This window comes from Sus scrofa, chromosome 1 (genome assembly GCF_000003025.6).
Source record: "Sus scrofa isolate TJ Tabasco breed Duroc chromosome 1, Sscrofa11.1, whole genome shotgun sequence".
In the NCBI taxonomy this organism is placed as follows: domain Eukaryota; kingdom Metazoa; phylum Chordata; class Mammalia; order Artiodactyla; family Suidae; genus Sus; species Sus scrofa.
In genome coordinates this window covers 251,459,388-251,478,692 of record NC_010443.5, presented here as the reverse complement: position 1 = coordinate 251,478,692, position 19,305 = coordinate 251,459,388, and the positions used below count along the sequence as shown (strand labels likewise).

The window sequence follows — 19,305 nt, the reverse complement described above, 5'->3', positions numbered from 1 at the left end:
TCCCTCTTAAATCTATACTTCTAGTATTCATATACATGAAGATGCCCTTATGGCATGTGGTTTGCATATATGCGTGTAAATGTGTATGTAACTTGTGCCATTGAAGGACATGTGGTGGGAGGGAACACATGTATGCTCATGCACACATACATATGCACACACAAAATCTGTTGTGATAACTTTAAAAAAGTATATTATTAAATACAGTTATCATTCTATATGTTATATCTCCAGGACTTATTTATTTATAAGTGGACATTGTACCTTTTGACCACCTTCATCTATTTTGATCATCTCCATACAACCTCCTCTGGCAACTGTAAAACGATTTTCTGTATATGTGATCCTGGTTTTTTTTTTTTTTTTTTTTTTTTTGGCACATATAAGTGAGATCACATGGTATTTATCTTTAGGTAACAAAAGACAAGCTAAGTTTTAAATCTGATTTTTAAAGTGCAAATATGACTTCTAGGGCCAACTGTACTATAGGTGATGTGTAGTTTCCACTTTTCACTAAAAGGCCAATGAAAACATTCATTATCAGCACCATTATCATGATCATTATTGTCAAACACCAAGAAGAGTGCAGGGACATACTTCAGGATCCCTGAGAATTTATAGTAAATGTAGAACCTGTGTGATAAAATATTTTTTTAAAATATAATGGAAAAGACAAACAGATTTGACTATACAAGTTATTTTTCATTTCAATTAAAAGACAAATAGCAAAGTAGAGAAAAATGCTTCAAACCTGTCAAATGTTAGGATGCTTATTCAATAGCATATCCATATAAACTTATCTTTATCACATTACAATTTTTAGATGAACTAAGAAGGCGAACATACCACTCAAAATGGAAAGAATATATCTATATCATACAATCAAATGAGAATTTAATCTTACCATAATATGTTAAGAAATTGCAAATTAAAACAATACCATGGTACCATGTTTTGGATTTAACTAAAAATTAATAATATTTAATATATATCAGAGAACTTTGGAAAATTTGACACTGATACCATCAACTATGAACAATGGGAATACAAATTTTTACCATTATTTGGGAAACAAATTGATTTTTATTACCAATAAAATGTAAATGACTTTGAGGTTAATAATTCTGTTTCTGGAGACTTATTATAAGGACATAATAAAAATATTTTTAAATTATCTCTGTAAAACCGTTCAACCTAGTGCTGCTTATAACAGTAGAATTTGAGACCAATTTCAATGTCCTTGAATAGATTTTCTTTTTAAAATTACCATATATTTATTCTGTAGGTTATGAAGACATTTAAGCAACATCATAGGTTCTAAAAACTATGTAAGAGCATAAAAATGTTTAAAGAAACGATGTTTAAGAAACAAGGAACAACATTTTATATGTATCCCAACTCTATCAACTGTATAGATAGAATAGTCTGGAAGTAAATATTCCAAAGGCTGTGCCTGATATTTTTTTTCCTTTTTGCTATATGTAAAATATCATTGTCATTTTCAGTGCCGTTTTGCTATTAATATATAAACCAAAAAATAAAAATATGCTATTGATATTAACTTTAACTGTCAAAATATTTATTCATCTCCAAAAGGTGTCAATCCACGTTTACCCAGCTTTTACCCCACCTTATCTTTTCCCAATTGGAGATGTTGCTATCACATACACTGCAGTTGATCTATCCAGCAACCAAGCCAGCTGCACTTTCCACATCAAGGTGATTGGTAAGTCTTCAAATTACTTAGGTTGGTTTGTGAAAATAACCCAGTACCCACAAGGACTTTGCTTCTCCTTTATCTTCAACAAGTCCCTTCCCACTGATTCTCTTCTGGCCCTGAAGCCAACTCAAGCCACTTCCTCTTTGAAACCTAAGTAACTTTTAACTATCATTGTATCTCTGATTCCTTCCTAGATGATCCTTTTGGAAAGTTCTCAATGGTTGCCATCTCTTTCAGCTTAACTGCCATTTATTCTCGAAGTCACTCAAGTCTGGCTTCTGTCTCCTTGAACTCATATAACTACTTTCATCAAGATCACCAGTGCTTTCTAGAGTTACTCCTAAGACACCCTTTTTAATCCTAATTTTACATAATGTTTCCATTGATTGTACATTATTAATGAAGCTCTTTTTATTAAAACTGCCTCATTTTTCCTCGCTTCTCTGACACCAGTCTTGTTTTTCTCCCCATTGTTCTCATGTACCCTTCTTCATTGCTTTTTTTAGGCTTCTCTTCCTTAGACCAACTCTCAAATGTTGGATCATCCCCTGGATTCCAGGTTTCGTCCTCTTCTCTTTATCTCTAGTTTCCTAGTAATTTTGTTAATTGCCAACTCCCAGATTTTTCTCTCCAGATTAGATCTCTTTCCTGAAATCCAAACCAATATATAAAACTTCCTACCAGGCTTTTCCATGTAGATGCCCCACAGACATTTCAAACTCACCCAAACCTAAGATATTTCTTATCTCAGGAAGTGGGATGGATGGAGCGTTTGAGGTTGGTAATGCAAACTATTACATTTCGAATGGATAAGCAATGAGGTCCTACTGTACAGCACAGGGAGCTGTATCCAGTCTCTTGGGGTAAACCATGATAGAGGATCACAATGGGTCACTGTGCTATACAGCAGAAATCGACACAACACTGTAAATCAATGATACTCTAATAAAATTAAAATAAAATAATTATCAGACACAACTTAGAATAGATTTACAAGGAGATCCTGCTGAGTAGCATTGAGAACTATGTCTAGATACTCATGTTGCACAGAACAAAGGGTGGGGAAAAATGTAATTGTAATGTATACATGTAAGGATAACTTGATCCCCTTTCTGTACAGTGGTAAAATAAAAAAAAATAAAATAAAATAAAAAAGAACACAGACCTACCTATCATGCAAGAATCTGAAAGTCATTCTTGACTCTTCTCTCTCTATCACCACATCCAATAAATTATCCATTTTTGCTGGTTTCATCTCCTTATATCTCTGAAATCTGTCCAAGTATCTCCATCCTCACTTCTCACTGCTATAGCTCAGTCCTTTTTTATTTTAATTTATTTTTAATTTTGGCCTGCTTTATTGTATCATCTCCCAATTGGTTTTTGTGCTTTCAGTCAACTCAATATATAGTCGGTAGATACCAGATACACACCAGCAAGACTTAGTACATGGAGAAGTAGGATATGTAGTTCTCTCGAGAGATCAAGAGCACAGACATAGAACCCAAACTGCTTGAGTCCATATCCAGCTCTGCCACTTAAGTCAATGTGACCAATACTTCTCTGTGCCTAAGTTTCTTCATCCCTAAATAGAATAAATATATTACCTCATAAGGTTATTGTGAAATTTTTAACTATGACATGCAAACCACCTCAAGTAGTGCCTGCCGCATTAAGCTCTATGTAAATATATTAACATTTTGCTATTTTTGTCTCAGGTATATATTTTTTAATTTAATTTTTTTAATTGAAGGATAGTTGATTTACAGTGTTATGTTTCAGGTGTACAGCAAAGTGATGCAGTTATACATATATATAAATCTATTATTTTCATATTCTTTTCCATTATAGGTTATTAGAAGATACTGAGTATAGTTCCCTGTGCTATACAGTATGTCCTTTTTGGGTTTTTTTTATATGTAGTAGTGTGTATCTGCTAACAAATTCCTAATTTAACCCTCCCTCTCTCCCTCACTTTCCCCTTTGGTAACCATACATTTGTTTTCTATGAGTCTGTTACTCTTTTGTAAATTTCATTTTTATATTTTTTTTTAGTTTCCGCATATGAGATATTATATGATATTGTCTTTCTCTATCTGACTTAATTCACTTAGTATAATAATCTCTAGTTCCATCCATGTTGCTGCAGTGGCATTTCATTCTTTTTTATGGCCACGTAGTATTATATTGTATATATGTACCACATCTTTATCCATTTATCTATTATGGACATCTAGGTTGCTTCCATGTCTTGGCTATTGTAAATAGTGTTGCTATAAACATTGCAGTGCATGCTATTTTTTTCAAATTATAGTTTTCTCCAGATATATATTCAGGAGTGGGATTGCTGGATCTTGTGGTAACTCTGTTTTTAGTTTAAGGAACCTCCATCAGATATATTTTAATGTTTATTTTAAAATTCAGTACATTAAATTCATCTTATTTTAAGAATGTTACATAACCTCATTTTAAGAATGTTACATAACCTGTTGAAATAACTAATGTGTATCAAATTGGCTTCTTACCCTAGAAATGATAGGTTTTGGTAAAAGCAAATAAAAAGACTCGGAGTTCACTACTGTAGTGCAGCAGAAACAAATCTGACTAGGAACCATGAGGTTTTGGTTCGATCCCTGGCCTTGCTCAGTGGTTTAAGGATACGACGTTGCCATGAACTGTAGTGTAGGTCACAGATGTGGCTTGGATCCCAAGTTGCTGTGGCTGTGGTGTAGGCTGGCAGCTGAGGCTCCAATTCAACCCCTGGCCTGGGAACCTCCGTATGCTGTGGGTACGGCCCTAAAAATAGCAATAAAAAAAAAGTAAATAAAAAGACTCGAACAAAAATCAGGCTAGTTCATGCCATAGTGCTCAGTTGATTTAACTGCTTTTTCAGTGTTGTTTTAAACATGAACTTTACCAGTCACATGAAAAATACGTTGGATTTGTTTTCATGGTACTCTGATTCAAGAGTTGGCCAAGTTTTAATTTTTTACAATGAAGAGTCAGCATGGCAACATGTAAAATGTGTGCTTGAGTGTCTAGCTAGACACTAACTGAATTTTCAAATTGTGAAAGAGAGAGGAAATGTGAGGGAGGCAGGACAGGAGAAGGAGAGGGAAGGTGGGGGGGGGGAAGGAGGGGGAGACAGAGACAGAAAAATATTCCAAAGCCTACATGTTCTTGTTTTCCTCAGATGATAGGGTGTTGGTGTCTTAATGATAAATGAGAGGAAACAGGAATGCTTTTGCTTAACATTCCCAGAATGCTGCCTCACTTGCTTGGATATGGACTTTCTCTTTTGGAGGCAATACATCTGGTGGGACCTCCAATTCTTTGACAGCCATTGGCCTCATCTATTGCTCTCTTGTCCCTGAGCTTCAACTTTAAACTGTTTGGCTAAAATCAGATAAGCTGAAAAAAATCTTGAAACCATTTTTTTTTTCATCTCTTTAGGGCCACACTTGCGGCATATGGAGGTTCCCAGAGTAGGGATCGAATCGGAGCTATAGCTGCTGGCCTGTACCGCAGACACAGCAACGCTGGATCCTTAACCCACTGAGCGAGGCCAGGGATCAAACCTGGGTCCTTATGGATACTAGTCAGATTTGCTAACCATTGAGCTGAGCCATGATGGGAACTCCTGGAACTCTTTCATTTGCAACTGCTCTTGGGAAGATAGGTCAATATTGTCAGATTTTTAATTTCTTTCTTTCTTTTTTTTTTTTTTTTTTTGCTTTTTAGGGCTGCACTCATGGCACATGGAGGTTCCCAGGCTAGGGGTTGAATCAGAGCTGTAGCCGCCAGCCTACACTACGCCACAGGAACTCAGGATCCAAGCCACATCTGCAACCTACACTGCAACTCCTGGCGACACCAGATCCCCGACCCACTGAGTGAAGCCAGGGATCAAACCCACATCTTCATGGATACTAGTCAGATTTGTTTCCACTGAGCCACACTGGAAATTCCGGATTTTTAAATTTTAACTCTGAATTGATGTGATTCAGCATTCTCCGAGTGCATTGGCCTCCTGTGGGCATTCCCTCCTTCTTTTCTTTTATCCAGCAACTTTTCTTGAACCTCTGTTATGGGCGAGGTGCTGTGCCATGCAGCTAATGTGAGCAGAAGAGGCTCCATCTCTGCGCGACAGACTTTGCAGCCTAGGAAAATAGTAAACCAAGAGAACTAAGGAAATGACAAGCATGAGGAAAAGAGGAAAACTCAATATGTATTCATTAAGACTTAGCTTAAAATGGAAATCTATATATTCTCACAGGTATAGCTCATTTAATTTCAGAGTATGTGTTTCCATTTATCATAGATCATATATCATCCTAGTCTTGATGCCTGTGACTGAAATTTACCAGTTGAATGACCTCAGCCAAGTGTCTTAAGTTTGCCTAGTTTGAGATGCCTCACCTATATAATTAGAAAATTAGTATTTGTCCAGTCTCCCTCAAAGGCATGTTATTACAGACAGAAGGACATTTCAAATATGTGAATTCATGAAGAGTTATATTAAAATTTCCTCCTTCTCTGTTGTCCTTTACTGGCATCCTAAATTTTCCACCACATTCTATCAGAGCTTTGAAACCAGGCTCACCCCTGTCCCCTCAAACCCCCCTTCAATGTGGATTATAGTGCTGAGCAGCAGACTTGTAGTTCTATCATTTCCACTGTGGCTTTCACCCCTCTCTGTTCTAGCCCCCCTGTTTTTTTTTTTCCATTTTTTTATTACTCAAATGAATTTATCACATCTGTAGTTGTATAATGATCATAAAAATCTGATTTCACAGGATTTCCATCCCACAGCCCAAGCACATCCCCCCCCCTCCAAACTGTCTTCTCCGGAGACCATAAGTTTTTCAATGTCTGTGAGTCAGCATCTGTTCTGCAAAGAAGTTCTGTCTGTCCTTTTTTCAGATTCCACATGTCAGTGAAAGTATTTGATGTTGGTGTCTCATTGTATGGCTGACTTCACTTAGCATGATAGTTTCTAGGAACCCTAGAAAAAGGAACCCTAGTACACTGTTGGTGGGATTTTAAATTGGTGCAACCACTGTGGAAAGCAGTATGGAGATTCCTCAGAAAACTAAACATAGAACTACCATTTGATCCAGCAATCCCACTCCTGGGCATCTATCCAGAGAAAACCACGACTCACAAAACGCATGTACTCCAATGTTCATTGCAGCACTATTTACAATAGCCAAGACATGGAAACAACCTAAATGTCCATCGACAGAGGAGTGGATCCAGAAGATGTGGTACATATACACAATGGAATATTACTCCGCTATCAAAAAGAACGAAATACCAGCATTTTTAGCAACATGGTTGGCCCCCCTGTTCTCATGTCCACACCTGGCTCTTTTCTTTACCTGGAATTTATCAACCTTAGGAATCAGACTCCAGAGTCCCACCTTTAGACATTAACCTCCTAGCCTTCCAGCAATGTCACTTTCTCACTTAAACATCTTCCGCATTCTACAGCATGACTCAGATCTCTGCCCATTTATCCTTCCATGTAGCCATCCATCAGCCCTGGCTTGACTTTTCCTTTAAGAGGAGGATCATGGGAATGATCCCATTGAAATGATGCTTTGGTCCTTTCAAGCTTTCCAGTTACCTGGGGAGGTTCTCTTCACTTTTAGGTGGATCAACTCAACTACCACTGGCAAAACTTACAAACTGAACACTCACCACATCTCGAAATGCCTTTCACCTCATAGAGTTCATGGTGATTTTAGTAATCTGGTATTTCTTCTTCAGCTGGCAGAGGGAGGTATAGCAAGAATCGGCCTTTTCTTTCCATGTTGAGATCAGGGATAAAACATACCTCATAACCAAAGGAGCCCAGGACCAGCCTTGTGTCTAACAAGGTCAGGGGTCTCTGCCCGCTCAAATAGGCTTCTATTCGATCTTGCAAACCTCCTCATCATTTCTGAACATCAGTTGTGACTTCATTCTCTGATTTCGTATTCTTTAGATGTCGAACCACCGAGCATAGACCGGTGTAGGTCCCCGCCTCCCATCCAGGTCTCAGAGAAGGAGCATCCTGCCACCTGGGATGAGCCTCAGTTCTCAGACAACTCAGGTGAGAATGCAGGGATCTTGTGGTCAGCATGCCAAACAAATTATACTTTATTTTACAAAGCTTTTACAAATATAAAACAGAAATGAAAAACAAATTCTATTGAAGTAGAATGAGTAACTATATATGGTAATATGTTTTAATGCTAGGATAATTATATATAATTTAACATTAATAATCTTACCTATTTATGGCTTTTCCTTTCATTCAGTATTCAGTGGACATTTATTAAAACTGCAAGATGTTTTATTTGAAAGTGTTCTAATAAATTCATTGAGTATTTAGGCTTCCATTAGAAGGCATAATTTATACATCCTATTGGTAAATCTAATGTAGTTCTACATATTCATACTCAGTTATGAAACATTTGCCAAAAAAGTTATGAACGTTCGCAGGAAAACAGAAGAAAATAAATAAATACAACTGAAGTTCACTTGAAAGCTTTCACCAAACCCCTGAAAACAATAAAAATGCAAATTAAATCAATTTCCTAGTTAAATTTACAATATTCACAGAGAAGGAAAATAATTTAGAGTGCCTTAATTTAATGAGGATTTTGAGTCAACTGTTTCTGTGTTATAGTATAAGATTATGTCTTTTGTTTTCTACAAGTGGCCAAATAAATACGAATAGAATGCCCAGCTGGTTTGCATAAATGGACACTGAAAATCCAAATCAAATAAAGTGACTGCCCACAATAACCCCTGGGTTTGATTCCTTCTTTGCCCTTCTTTCCTTTCTAGGGGCCATGTTGGCCGTCACCAGAAGTCATTCACCAGGAGACCTCTTCCCTCATGGGGAGACAGTCGTGCGGTATACAGCCACTGACCCCTCAGGCAATAACAGAACTTGTGACATCCACATTGTCATTAAAGGTATGCTCTTCACAAGTGTCCAGAAATCTAGTTGACATTGGGTATACGCAATTGCTCTTGCATTCTATTTTGTGAAAGAAAATAGGCTATGAGTGGTAGATTTTAAAAGTTAGGGTATTGGAAGATTTTCTTGAGGTTTCCAATGATTATTCCTTAACTTCATGGTAAATAAAGATATTTTCTTCTGGAGTAGACTTGTTTTCTTTTTTATGTCTGCACCTTCAGCATGGGAAGTGATTGAATCCAAGCTCCAACTGAAACAATGCCAGATCTTTTAACCCACTGTGCCAGGCGGGGGATCAAACCTGCAACTCTGCAGCAACCCAAGCCACTGCAGTCAGAGTCATAACCCACTGTGCCAAAGTGAGAACTCCATCTTCTGGAGTAGTCTTAATTAAAACTTATTAGCATTTTCCTCCAAAGCTACAAAGTATTATTGTCATGATCCTATTTTGAATGCTTGAGGAAACAGATTCTGAAAATGTATTTTTTATGTAATGTTATCTGGTCTTCATTTTTGTTAAAGGAATGTCAAAAATCACTTCAAATCAGAAATAATTTTAGCTTTTCATAAAATACGTACAGTTACACATGGGTAATTAATTGTACATAATTATACATGGGAACAGCTTTTCAACTATACCCACCTGGCAGTCAAAAAGCAGACATTCCAGCTATCCCACCCTAAGGATTTATTATGAGAGTTTTCTAGGAATAGTGGTGGATAAGAGGAAATTTTTTTTTCAAAATTCAGCTTGGACTCCTGGATTTTATATTTCTTATACCACTGTACATTAATTATACATTTTTCCCCATAGGTTCCCCCTGTGAAGTTCCATTTACACCTATAAATGGAGATTTTATATGTACTCAAGATAATACTGGAGTTAATTGCACGTTGAGTTGCTTAGAAGGGTATGATTTCACAGAAGGGTCTACTGACAAGTATTATTGTGCTTATGAAGATGGTATCTGGAGACCGCCATATTCCACTGAATGGCCAGATTGTGCTAGTAAGTTCTAATTTTTTTTTGGACTCCTTTTGTATGTGTGAATATGCATGTGTCTGCCTGCATGTGTAAGTTTCTAAGCATTAAAGAGAAGAACTGCCTTAATATAAGGAATAGGTTTTGTGAGTGTAAGATGGTGCCATGAATTTTGAAGTGTTTGCGGCTAGTTTAAAATACTAGTCCACGGGGGATTCCCGTTGTGGTACAGTGGAAACGAATCTGACTAGTATCCATGGGGATGCAGGTTTGATCCCTAGCCTTGCTCAGTGGGTCGGGGATCTGGCATTGCCATGAGCTGTGGTGTAGGCCGCAGATGTGCTCGGATCCCATGTTGCTGTGGCTGTGGTGTAGGCCAGCAGCTGTAGCTCCAATTCTACTCCTAGCATGGGAACTTCCATATGCTGCGAGTGCTGCCCCCCAAAAAAGAAAAAAAAAAATTAGTCCACAGGAGTCTTGTTAGTGATTGCATTCCTGTTGGACAAGATTCAGTCTGTGGCAAAACCATCTTGGCCCTCTTTTTACTATTTATCAGAATTACCCAAAGAGACTTGTCAGCATGTTGTTCTAGACCTGTAAACTTGAACTTGTAGTTTTCTATTCTGCAGAAGAGCTTATGGCTAAAGTAGGAGCCAACATATGTGATGGAATGAGAGACCAGTCATATTCTCTTTAGAAGGGATTTAGATCTAGAGCTGTTCTGTATTCTTCAGTATATATCGTTGTAAAAATAACCCAGCATCTTTGTTGTCTAGTGTACATAATGTTCTCAAGAGTGAATCTTTGTTATAATACCATACATGAAGTTTCTATCCTGTAATCTTCAATATATATCATTGTAAAAATAACCCAACCTTTGTCTAGTGTACATAATGTTCTCTGGAGTGAATCTTTCTTTAATATGGCACCATACATGAAGTTTAAATGCCAATGTCTTAAAAAAGAGTAAAGCCAGAGTTCCCTTCATGGCTCAGTGGTTAACAAATCCGACTAGGAACATGAGGTTGCGGGTTTGATCCCTGGCCTTTCTCAGTGGGTTAAGGATCCGGCGTTGCCATGAGCTGTGGTGTAGGTCACAGACGTGGCTCAGATCTGGTGTTGCTGTGGCTCTGGCGTAGGCCGGCATCTACAGCTCCGACTGGACCCCTAGCCTAGGAACCTCCATATGCCATGGGTGTGGCCCTGGAAAAGACAAAAAAAAAAAAAAAAGAAAGAAAAAAAAAGGGTAAAGCCCACTTACTTCAGCTGTTTTACCACCAATTTGGGAAGTAAATACAAGCAACATCACTCAATGCTACCAAAGAATTAAACAATAGGTTTTTAATAGTGATGCTGTTAGGCATTGTCTCTGCATATTTCAAGACGTCTTGCTGAATCTAACTTCTAAGCATCTGATCCAAAGAGAAATTTATCTCTGTGACATTACACTTTCAAGAAATATAATTTTACATGTTATTCAGAAAATTTTCAGTGTCTTTTGTTTAAGAGTATAGTATAAACGTTATAAATGTATATAATTATAAATTATAATATCTTTGATACAGCCAGGATTTTTCAAAGATTTCCAGGAATATAATGAAAAGAATTTTTATCTCTTTTTCCCTTAAATGTTCCTTTTTTATATTATGGGATAGTAAAGAATAATATATCAAAGCCAATGTAATCACTGAATAACTGGGTACAGGGCTGCTTGCCTCATGTTTTTTTATGATCAATTAATGCCTGGAAATGTTCCTTAACTGTCATCTTTTGGTTTTATAACAATCCCACAAATCATGTTAGGATGAAAATACTAAGTTACAGTTAGTCCACAGAAAACTAAATCTTTGTTTTGAAAACACTAACCAACTGAAGTTGTTTTTTCCAACATTTTCCAGTAAAACGTTTTGCAAATCATGGATTCAAGTCCTTTGAGATGCTGTACAAAGCAACTCGTTGTGATGACACGGATCTATTAAAGAAATTCTCCGAAGCATTTGAGACTACCCTGGGGAAAATGGTATGTCAGTAGCATTCCTTTGCTGCTTGCCATATTTTAAAGGACGCTGTTGAGTTTTCGTGGCCTCTCTGGGTCACCTGTAGTAGAAATCCTTTATCCTCTTGATTGCCTTCTTCTTTGTGACCCAGACTTGCTCCTCACATTTAGAATTATTCATAGGTTCTAGACTTCTGGAGTGAATTATAAGTAAATCTGTACCAAAGCACTTTGAATTTTTTAAAATGCTCTGAGTCAGAAAGAGAAGCTTGGGGTCCATGTGGTTTGAGAATGTCTGCTTTGTAATTTAAAGTATGACAAAAATGCCGCTGTAGACCGTACTTCTTTTATGGTGAGGAGATAATTGAACATTTAGAGGATTTTCTTTTTCATGCTTTTTTTGTTGAGGACTCTTTCAGTCATTGCAGGAGAGCAAAGCAATGTGTTTAATTCTATTGAGCATATGGAAGACAGGAAATGATGAAACACACACACACACACACCCACACACACACACACACGCACGCACGCACGCATGCACGCGGGCGCACACACACACACATACATATTCCCAACAGAATGAGTGGCATAGTTTTGGATAAATCCTGAATGTAGATTTGGTAGTAGTAGATTTGATGTAAAGTGTGAAAGGAAGAGACGCCTGAAGGAAGCAGCATGTATAGGGACACAGATACATGGTTAAGTCCACATGGTGGTGGAAGTGTGTGAAAGCAGGAACTTTTGTCATTACTTGGTCTGTGAAAAAAGATGCAGACTGAACAGCCTAGAGTAAGGATGGGAAGGAATTGTTTGAGAAAAGAGAAGATGGATAACATAATTTTCCAGGAGTGCATAAGTGAAGATACTAGAGAAATGCAGTAGGGGTGGTAGTAAGCAGAGTTGTGTTTTCATCTAAGCTATAGTTGGCCATGTGGGTGCAAATGTGGAGAAAGCAGAGAAATTATTTTCACAGGCTTCAGAATTCTCCAAACGAACAAATTGAGGAAAATTTGTGCAACGAAGTCATTCATAGGGATGGACCATGAAATTCAAGATGGGTAAATAAGGAAATGAAGACATCAGAGGCTGAGGGACAGTGAAGAGGTGGTAGGGTCAGTGGATTATAGATCCTGATGAAGTCAAGGGATTGTTGGATTCTTGGGAGTAAGAAAGGGTGCAGTTCCTGGTAATGATGAGATCTGAGGGTATGACAATGAAAGTGAATGACAAAGTGAATGACAGAAAAGGAGGAGGAAATGGAGAAGCCAAGGTGATGGAAGGATTAGCTGGATGGATATAGAAATCACCAAGAACTATAACAGGGACAGTTCGTAAGTGTTCTTGGAATTAGCGGGTGTCTCAGAGCAGGGGTGATAGCCACAAAGGGAGTCAATGTGAGATAGAATTGAGTGCAGGAGCTTCAAAACTGAGACTTTGAGAGGTTCATGGGAGCATGATCTGGAGACAGCAATGAAGGGTGAGAAGGACACTTCCTCTGCCTCACACCCACCACCTAAGAAAACTGGGAAGTTAGGTTTCATTGAGAGCCAGAACAAAGAGAATATCAAGAGAGGTGGTAAAAAAAAAAAATAACTGGCTAATTACTGACTGTGAGCTTTGGATGGCATCAAGGAAGGTTTTGAGAACTTGGATAAGATTGAGACACTGGGTCAGAGAAAAGGGATCTGAAGACACATTAATGTAATATTGGTTTTTTGTTTTGCTTTGTTGGCTTTTAGGGCCACACCCACAGCATATGGAAGCTCCCAGGGTAGGTGTCCAATTGGAGCTGCAGCTACCAGCCTACACTACAGCTCATGGCAATGCCAGATTTTTAACCCACTGAGTGGGGCCGGGGATTGAACCCCCATCCTCATGGATACTAGTCAGATTCACTTCTGCTGTGCCACAACAGGAACTCCATTAATGTATTATTGTAAATCAACTACACTTCAATTTTTAAAAAGCCAAATGGGGTGAAAGTTCAGAGACAAGAGATATCCCGGGAGTCCCAGGTTTCTTGTGATAAGTGATGCAAACAGAGAGAAAAGGCATGAGGCTAATCCTGCTGGTCCACAGGCACTTAGAGGAAGGAGGGGAGGGTGGAAGGGTAGGGTCAGGAGTCTTTTTAAGGACATGCAGAGCCTTAGGGCTGCCTCTCCTGCCTGCTGATAGAGATGTGAAGGCCAGAGAATCAAAGGGCTTGTCCAAGGCACACCCAGATGTGAAGTACATTGTGTCCTCTTCATTTTTTTATGTGCAGGTGCCATCATTTTGTAGTGATGCTGACGACATTGACTGCAGACTGGAGGACCTGACCAAAAAATACTGCCTTGAGTATAATTATGACTATGAAAATGGTTTTGCAATTGGTAATTATGTTACTTTGTGTGGGTGGTTTGCAAAACTGATCTGCAAACTAAGAAAATCATTCCAGAATAGTAGTGCAAACGAGAAAAATGAATGTTACTCATGTATGCATCAAGTATTTTAGGATGACTGGATAATTTGATACTGTGCTTACTGATCTTTTAGAGCTTTATTAAATTTGGGGTATCAAATTCTTTCAAAATATTAGCCAACATTCTTCAGAATGATAAAAACTAAGAAACTACGTCACATTATGATTGCAAAATTCATATGTTTGTATTATATCTTAGAAGAGAATAGGAATAGTTAGTCATTTTTATGTGGCATTTAACTTAAACTGCAATTAAACCATTTATTTTAAATAGTCACATGTCTAAAATATTCAGATTCCTCACCCAGAATGTGTTAAGACTCAATCTATTCAAATCTAATATATCTTCAAATGAAATTCTGATGTTTTCTTCATGTAGACTCTGAACACTTTTTTTCTCTCTTGTTTTGGAGATACAATATTATGTGGTTATAATTTTTATTGTCTATCCTGAAGTGTGCCATGTGATTTTTTTTGCTGGTACATCTGACCATTTAGGTGTTTTTTTTGTTTTATTGGGGTTTTTTTTTTGACCATTTAGCATACCATCTTCATATGTCTGAAAGATTTCAATTGTGTCTCTTGATTACCAAAATTTGTCCTTTCCAGTAATTATATTTACTTTTATTTCATTCTTACAAAACTCTCCAGAACTTGCAGAGCAATACTTTTTAAAATAATAGCAATAACAGAATTGTGTCGTAGTTAAAGCACATGGACTCTACAACCAACTACTGAGGTCCAAAATTCTGGCATCTCCACTTACTAGCTGTGTGGTCTTGAACAAGTTCTCAAACCACTTTGTGCCTTGGTTTTTGCATCTATAAATTGGCTATATAAGAGTACTGAACTCACAGGGCCATTTTAAAGATTAAAATGATGAAATCCAAGTATACGTATTTAGAAGGTTATTTGGGACAATATTAATTCACATTAAGCAGACATCCTTTTTGTTTCTGACACTAATCATATTGATATTTTTAGTAATTTATCAGTAAGAGTGATGTTGGCTGTTGATTTAGACTTTTTAAATTTACAAATACTATTTGTGCATATGTTTATTGCAAACATTTGAAAAATGCTAAAAAAACAAAGCAAAAAATAAAGATAACCCCTCCATCTCAGAAATAATTCTGTTAATATATGAATGTATATGTAGCTATATGTGCATATGTATGTAGACCCAAACTGTTTTATAAACATGAATTTTTAGTTAGTGTTTTATTGAGGACATTTTTATGTCATCACTATTATACTTCAGTAGTTTTAATGGCTATTATTAATGGCTAGTATTTTATCAATCAATTGACCATAATTTATAGAAACAATTTCCTATTGGTAGACCTTAGGTCGTTTTTCAGTTTTAACTATTGCTACGTCTCAGTGAACATAGTGGGCATTAAAGTTTTAGATAGAAAAATCTAAAGCAGGGGAGTTGGTGGTGGCACATCTATAATAACAATGCCTCTTCTGTTACATGTGACCCAGGAACCCCTCCAACCAGATTGTGGAGGTAGTTTGCAAGGCTACAAGGATACACACAGAGGGAGTCAGTTTCATCATTAGGCTTTAAGATGGGCAATATTTATCATCTTATAAGGATCCAGATGTCATGTGGTATAAGTGCCACAAATTATGCTAAGGGACAAGCATTCCTCCTCAAGTGTCTTTTCAATAGAGTCACAAGATCAGTGTAGTATTTTTGACAACACCTTGGCAAGTGATAATGTACGAAAGACAAAGGGCCAATAAATATATTAAAAGGATTTTTATTTCATAATAAGCATGTAATTCAAAGTAGGATGCTATTTTAGACCTGTCAGATTAACAAATTTGAATAAGAATCATATAATGCCCAGAGTTGGCAAGAGTGTTCAGGGAAAAAAATCATATTCATATATTGTGTGTCGAAGAGAAATTGAAGGGCACTTGACAGTATGTATCTAAAGGATTAAAAATGCTCAGGCCAGAAATTCCACTTCTATCCTGTATTTCTCAGGATAAAAGCCATGCTAATGTGCAGACATGTAGCACATTTCATAAATCCTAAGAGGTACATTTTTCATTTGGACATCTTTGAAATTGGGATATATCTTCTCATTGATAGTATCTTAAACTTTATGAAATACTGTATGTATAAGGATGTTCTAAAATTTTGAAATAAACTAAAAGTCTGAAAATAGAAACCTGGCTAGTTTATAGTATTGCTATAGGAGAGATTATGAAACCATTTGACACAGAAATGTTATATTGTTGAGGAAATTCGAAAAATGATTACCAGATATTATACACACAGTATGATCTTACTTTGCTAAAAATGTGGTATATTTATTTTTGTTCTAATTATATGTATATATATATATATATACACACACATATATATGCATAAATGTATACATGTGTGTTTCTATATTCATAGAAAAAATTCTGGCCTAAAATGTTATGGTAATTATTTCCATGTGGTGGAATTATAGGTCTTCTTTTATATTTTTCTCTTTGTTCATCTGGGTTGTTTTTTTTTTTTTTCCTATAATGGCTATATGACACTTGTAGGAAAAATGTTTAAGTGAAAAACAAAAATATTGATTCCCAGTTCATTTCAATATCCAAACACATGAATTAAGAAAACAACTCTCACAACCCAAGATACTTAAGTGGACAAGCCTGTGTAAATAGAATTGATGTTTAAAGCACCTAAGTAAGCAATAAAAGTATGCCTAGACCAATATTAATATCATTTCCTACCACCGAGATTTTAGAATGAATCAAATATAAGCTAGATGGTTTCTATAAATTAGCTTAGTTACTCTACAGACAAACCTATGAGGTAAGAATAATTATCCAAATGTATAAAGAAATTGAGATTCAGAGAGATGAAAATACCTCGAGGTTGCACAGCCATACATCAAATATCAAGAGGCCACAATCTGAATCCATGAGGTTGATCCCAATGATATGGAAGACAGCTAAACAATCACATCCAGGCGTGTTGCTTCCAGCATAGTTGCCTTGCATATGGAAGCATTTAACTTTTTTTTTTTTTTTTTTTTTTTTTTGTCTTTTTGGGGCTGCACCTGCAGCAAATGGAAGTTCCCAGACTAGGAGTCCAATCGGAGCTATAGCCTCCAGCCTTCACCGCAGCCACAGCAATTCTCATCTGCGACCTACACCATAGCTCACAGCAACGCCAGATCTTTAACCCAGTGAGTGAGGCCAGGGATGGAACTCGCATCCTCATGGATATTAGTCAGGTTCTGGTTGGTTAACCACTGAGCCACCACGGGAACTCTGGAAGCATTTAACTTCTAGATGCCTTCAGAATCTACCCCCACCTTTTAACTGTGATGCAGATGTCTTGAATAATCTTCACAAAAGGAAATCTGTTTTTGTGCATTAAATTTAGAAAGCTGATATTTAAATAAAACACAAAAATGGAGCAAACCCTGAAAGGAAATAGGAATTGATTCAAATTATTTACCTACTTTCCATTTACATCTCAAGCTAAGATAATTATTAGGTCAAAGATAGAATGGTTTAAATGCCTACATGGCTCTATAGAGACTTTTCTTTGTACATTTAATGTAACTCATTGATCATTTAAATTTAAAACAAAGCGTTCCAAACTACAATATAAGATCACAGATGAAACTTTGCACCTGGTACTTTATGGGAAATTTAAGCACTGGTCTAGAACATGAGAACCTAAACTCTGGAGTTCCCTGGTGACTCAGCAGGTTAAGGATCCAATGTTGTCAGGGCTGTGGCTCTGCTGTGGCATGTGTTCGATCCCTGGCCTGGGAACTTCTGCATGCTGTGGGTGCAGCCAAAAAAGAAAAAAGAAAAAGAAAGAAAGAAAGAACATAAACCCTGATAAAGATGAAACTGTAGAATCTTTTGTTTCTCTGCCCCAACTGTCCAGGACCTGGCGGCTGGGGTGCAGCTAACAGGCTGGATTACTCATACGATGACTTCTTAGACACCATCCGAGAAGCACCCACAAGTGCTGGGAAAGCCAGATCTTCACGAATTAAAAGAAGTGCCCCGTTATCCGACCACAAAATCAAGTTAATTTTTAACATCACAGGTAAGGATACATTGTCCCTTTAAAAAGGTTGATATGATGAGAAACTCTTGATTGGAGACCTATTTTTCAAATTTTCTATTTGTTACCATTATTAGGAAATGACCCTGGAACTGAAAATCAGGGCAAGTACAATCACCTGAGTTTTGTCATTTTTTGTAATTAATATAACAGATGTATTTTATGGTTCTCATAGCAACAAGCCCCTGTTTTATATTCATCTTGACATGATGAACTAAGGGATGTTTTTAAAAAGCGAGAATTTGTAGGAATTTAACATGTGATCTTGAAGAACTCCTCAAAAAGGTGATGTGATCCAGCATAGGAGAGAAAGATGAAAACAAACTGTGTTGTTTTTAAATATTTGCCATGTACTAATTGCTGAGTAAGCACTGGTTAAGATTGAGTTTATTTTTCCCAGAAGATACCATTTCTTTCTGATAAAAACCCACTACAAATGGCTTTCTGCAACACTGTGTGTGTGTGTTATGTCTCGTTTTGTTTTGATCTCAGCTAGTGTGCCATTACCGGATGAAAGGAACGATACCCTTGAATTGGAAAATCAGCAACGACTCATTAAGACGTTGGAAACCATCACAAATCGACTGAAAAGGACCCTCACTAAGGAGCCCATGTATTCCTTTCAGCTTGCGTCTGAGATGCTTGTAGCTGACAGCAATTCCCTAGAAACGGAGAAGGCTTTCCTCTTCTGCAGACCAGGCTCTGTGCTCAGAGGGCGTATGTGTGGTAAGACTTCTTGCTGTTATCAAAGAATACTGGGGACATTTTGGGTCAAATGAGATGAGAAGAAATATTTTTTTACAACTCTGAAGGGATATTGAGATGAAACATACATTTTACTACTGTGATGTGTTGACTGTTATTACAGTTTTGTCTCAAAAGTATAATTGACCACTATCACGGTCAGGGCAAGAGAACTATTTTAGGTGAAGGACTCAAATCTTTGTTTTATTTGTAGATGTTCAGACCTCACAGCTTCTAGCAGCAACTCTAATAAAAAAATAATACTCTGTCCATTTGGGCGTGCCAGTTGAGCCTGTCTCATGTTTAATCCTGTTTAATAACTGGATG

At 37.0% G+C, this 19,305-nt stretch overlaps 1 protein-coding gene across 1 annotated transcript in view; it reads left to right on the top strand.

Annotated features, from left to right (window-relative positions):
* Window positions 1-19,305, top strand: part of SVEP1 (sushi, von Willebrand factor type A, EGF and pentraxin domain containing 1) — a 204,399-nt gene that overhangs the window by 93,107 nt on the left and 91,987 nt on the right. Inside the window, exons 9-16 of the mRNA XM_003122075.5 lie at window positions 1,597-1,726; window positions 7,710-7,817; window positions 8,558-8,689; window positions 9,508-9,702; window positions 11,574-11,695; window positions 13,935-14,043; window positions 18,052-18,216; window positions 18,727-18,960. Coding sequence (XP_003122123.2) covers window positions 1,597-1,726; window positions 7,710-7,817; window positions 8,558-8,689; window positions 9,508-9,702; window positions 11,574-11,695; window positions 13,935-14,043; window positions 18,052-18,216; window positions 18,727-18,960 — 1,195 coding nt within the window. The remainder of the gene's footprint in view (window positions 1-1,596; window positions 1,727-7,709; window positions 7,818-8,557; window positions 8,690-9,507; window positions 9,703-11,573; window positions 11,696-13,934; window positions 14,044-18,051; window positions 18,217-18,726; window positions 18,961-19,305) is intronic.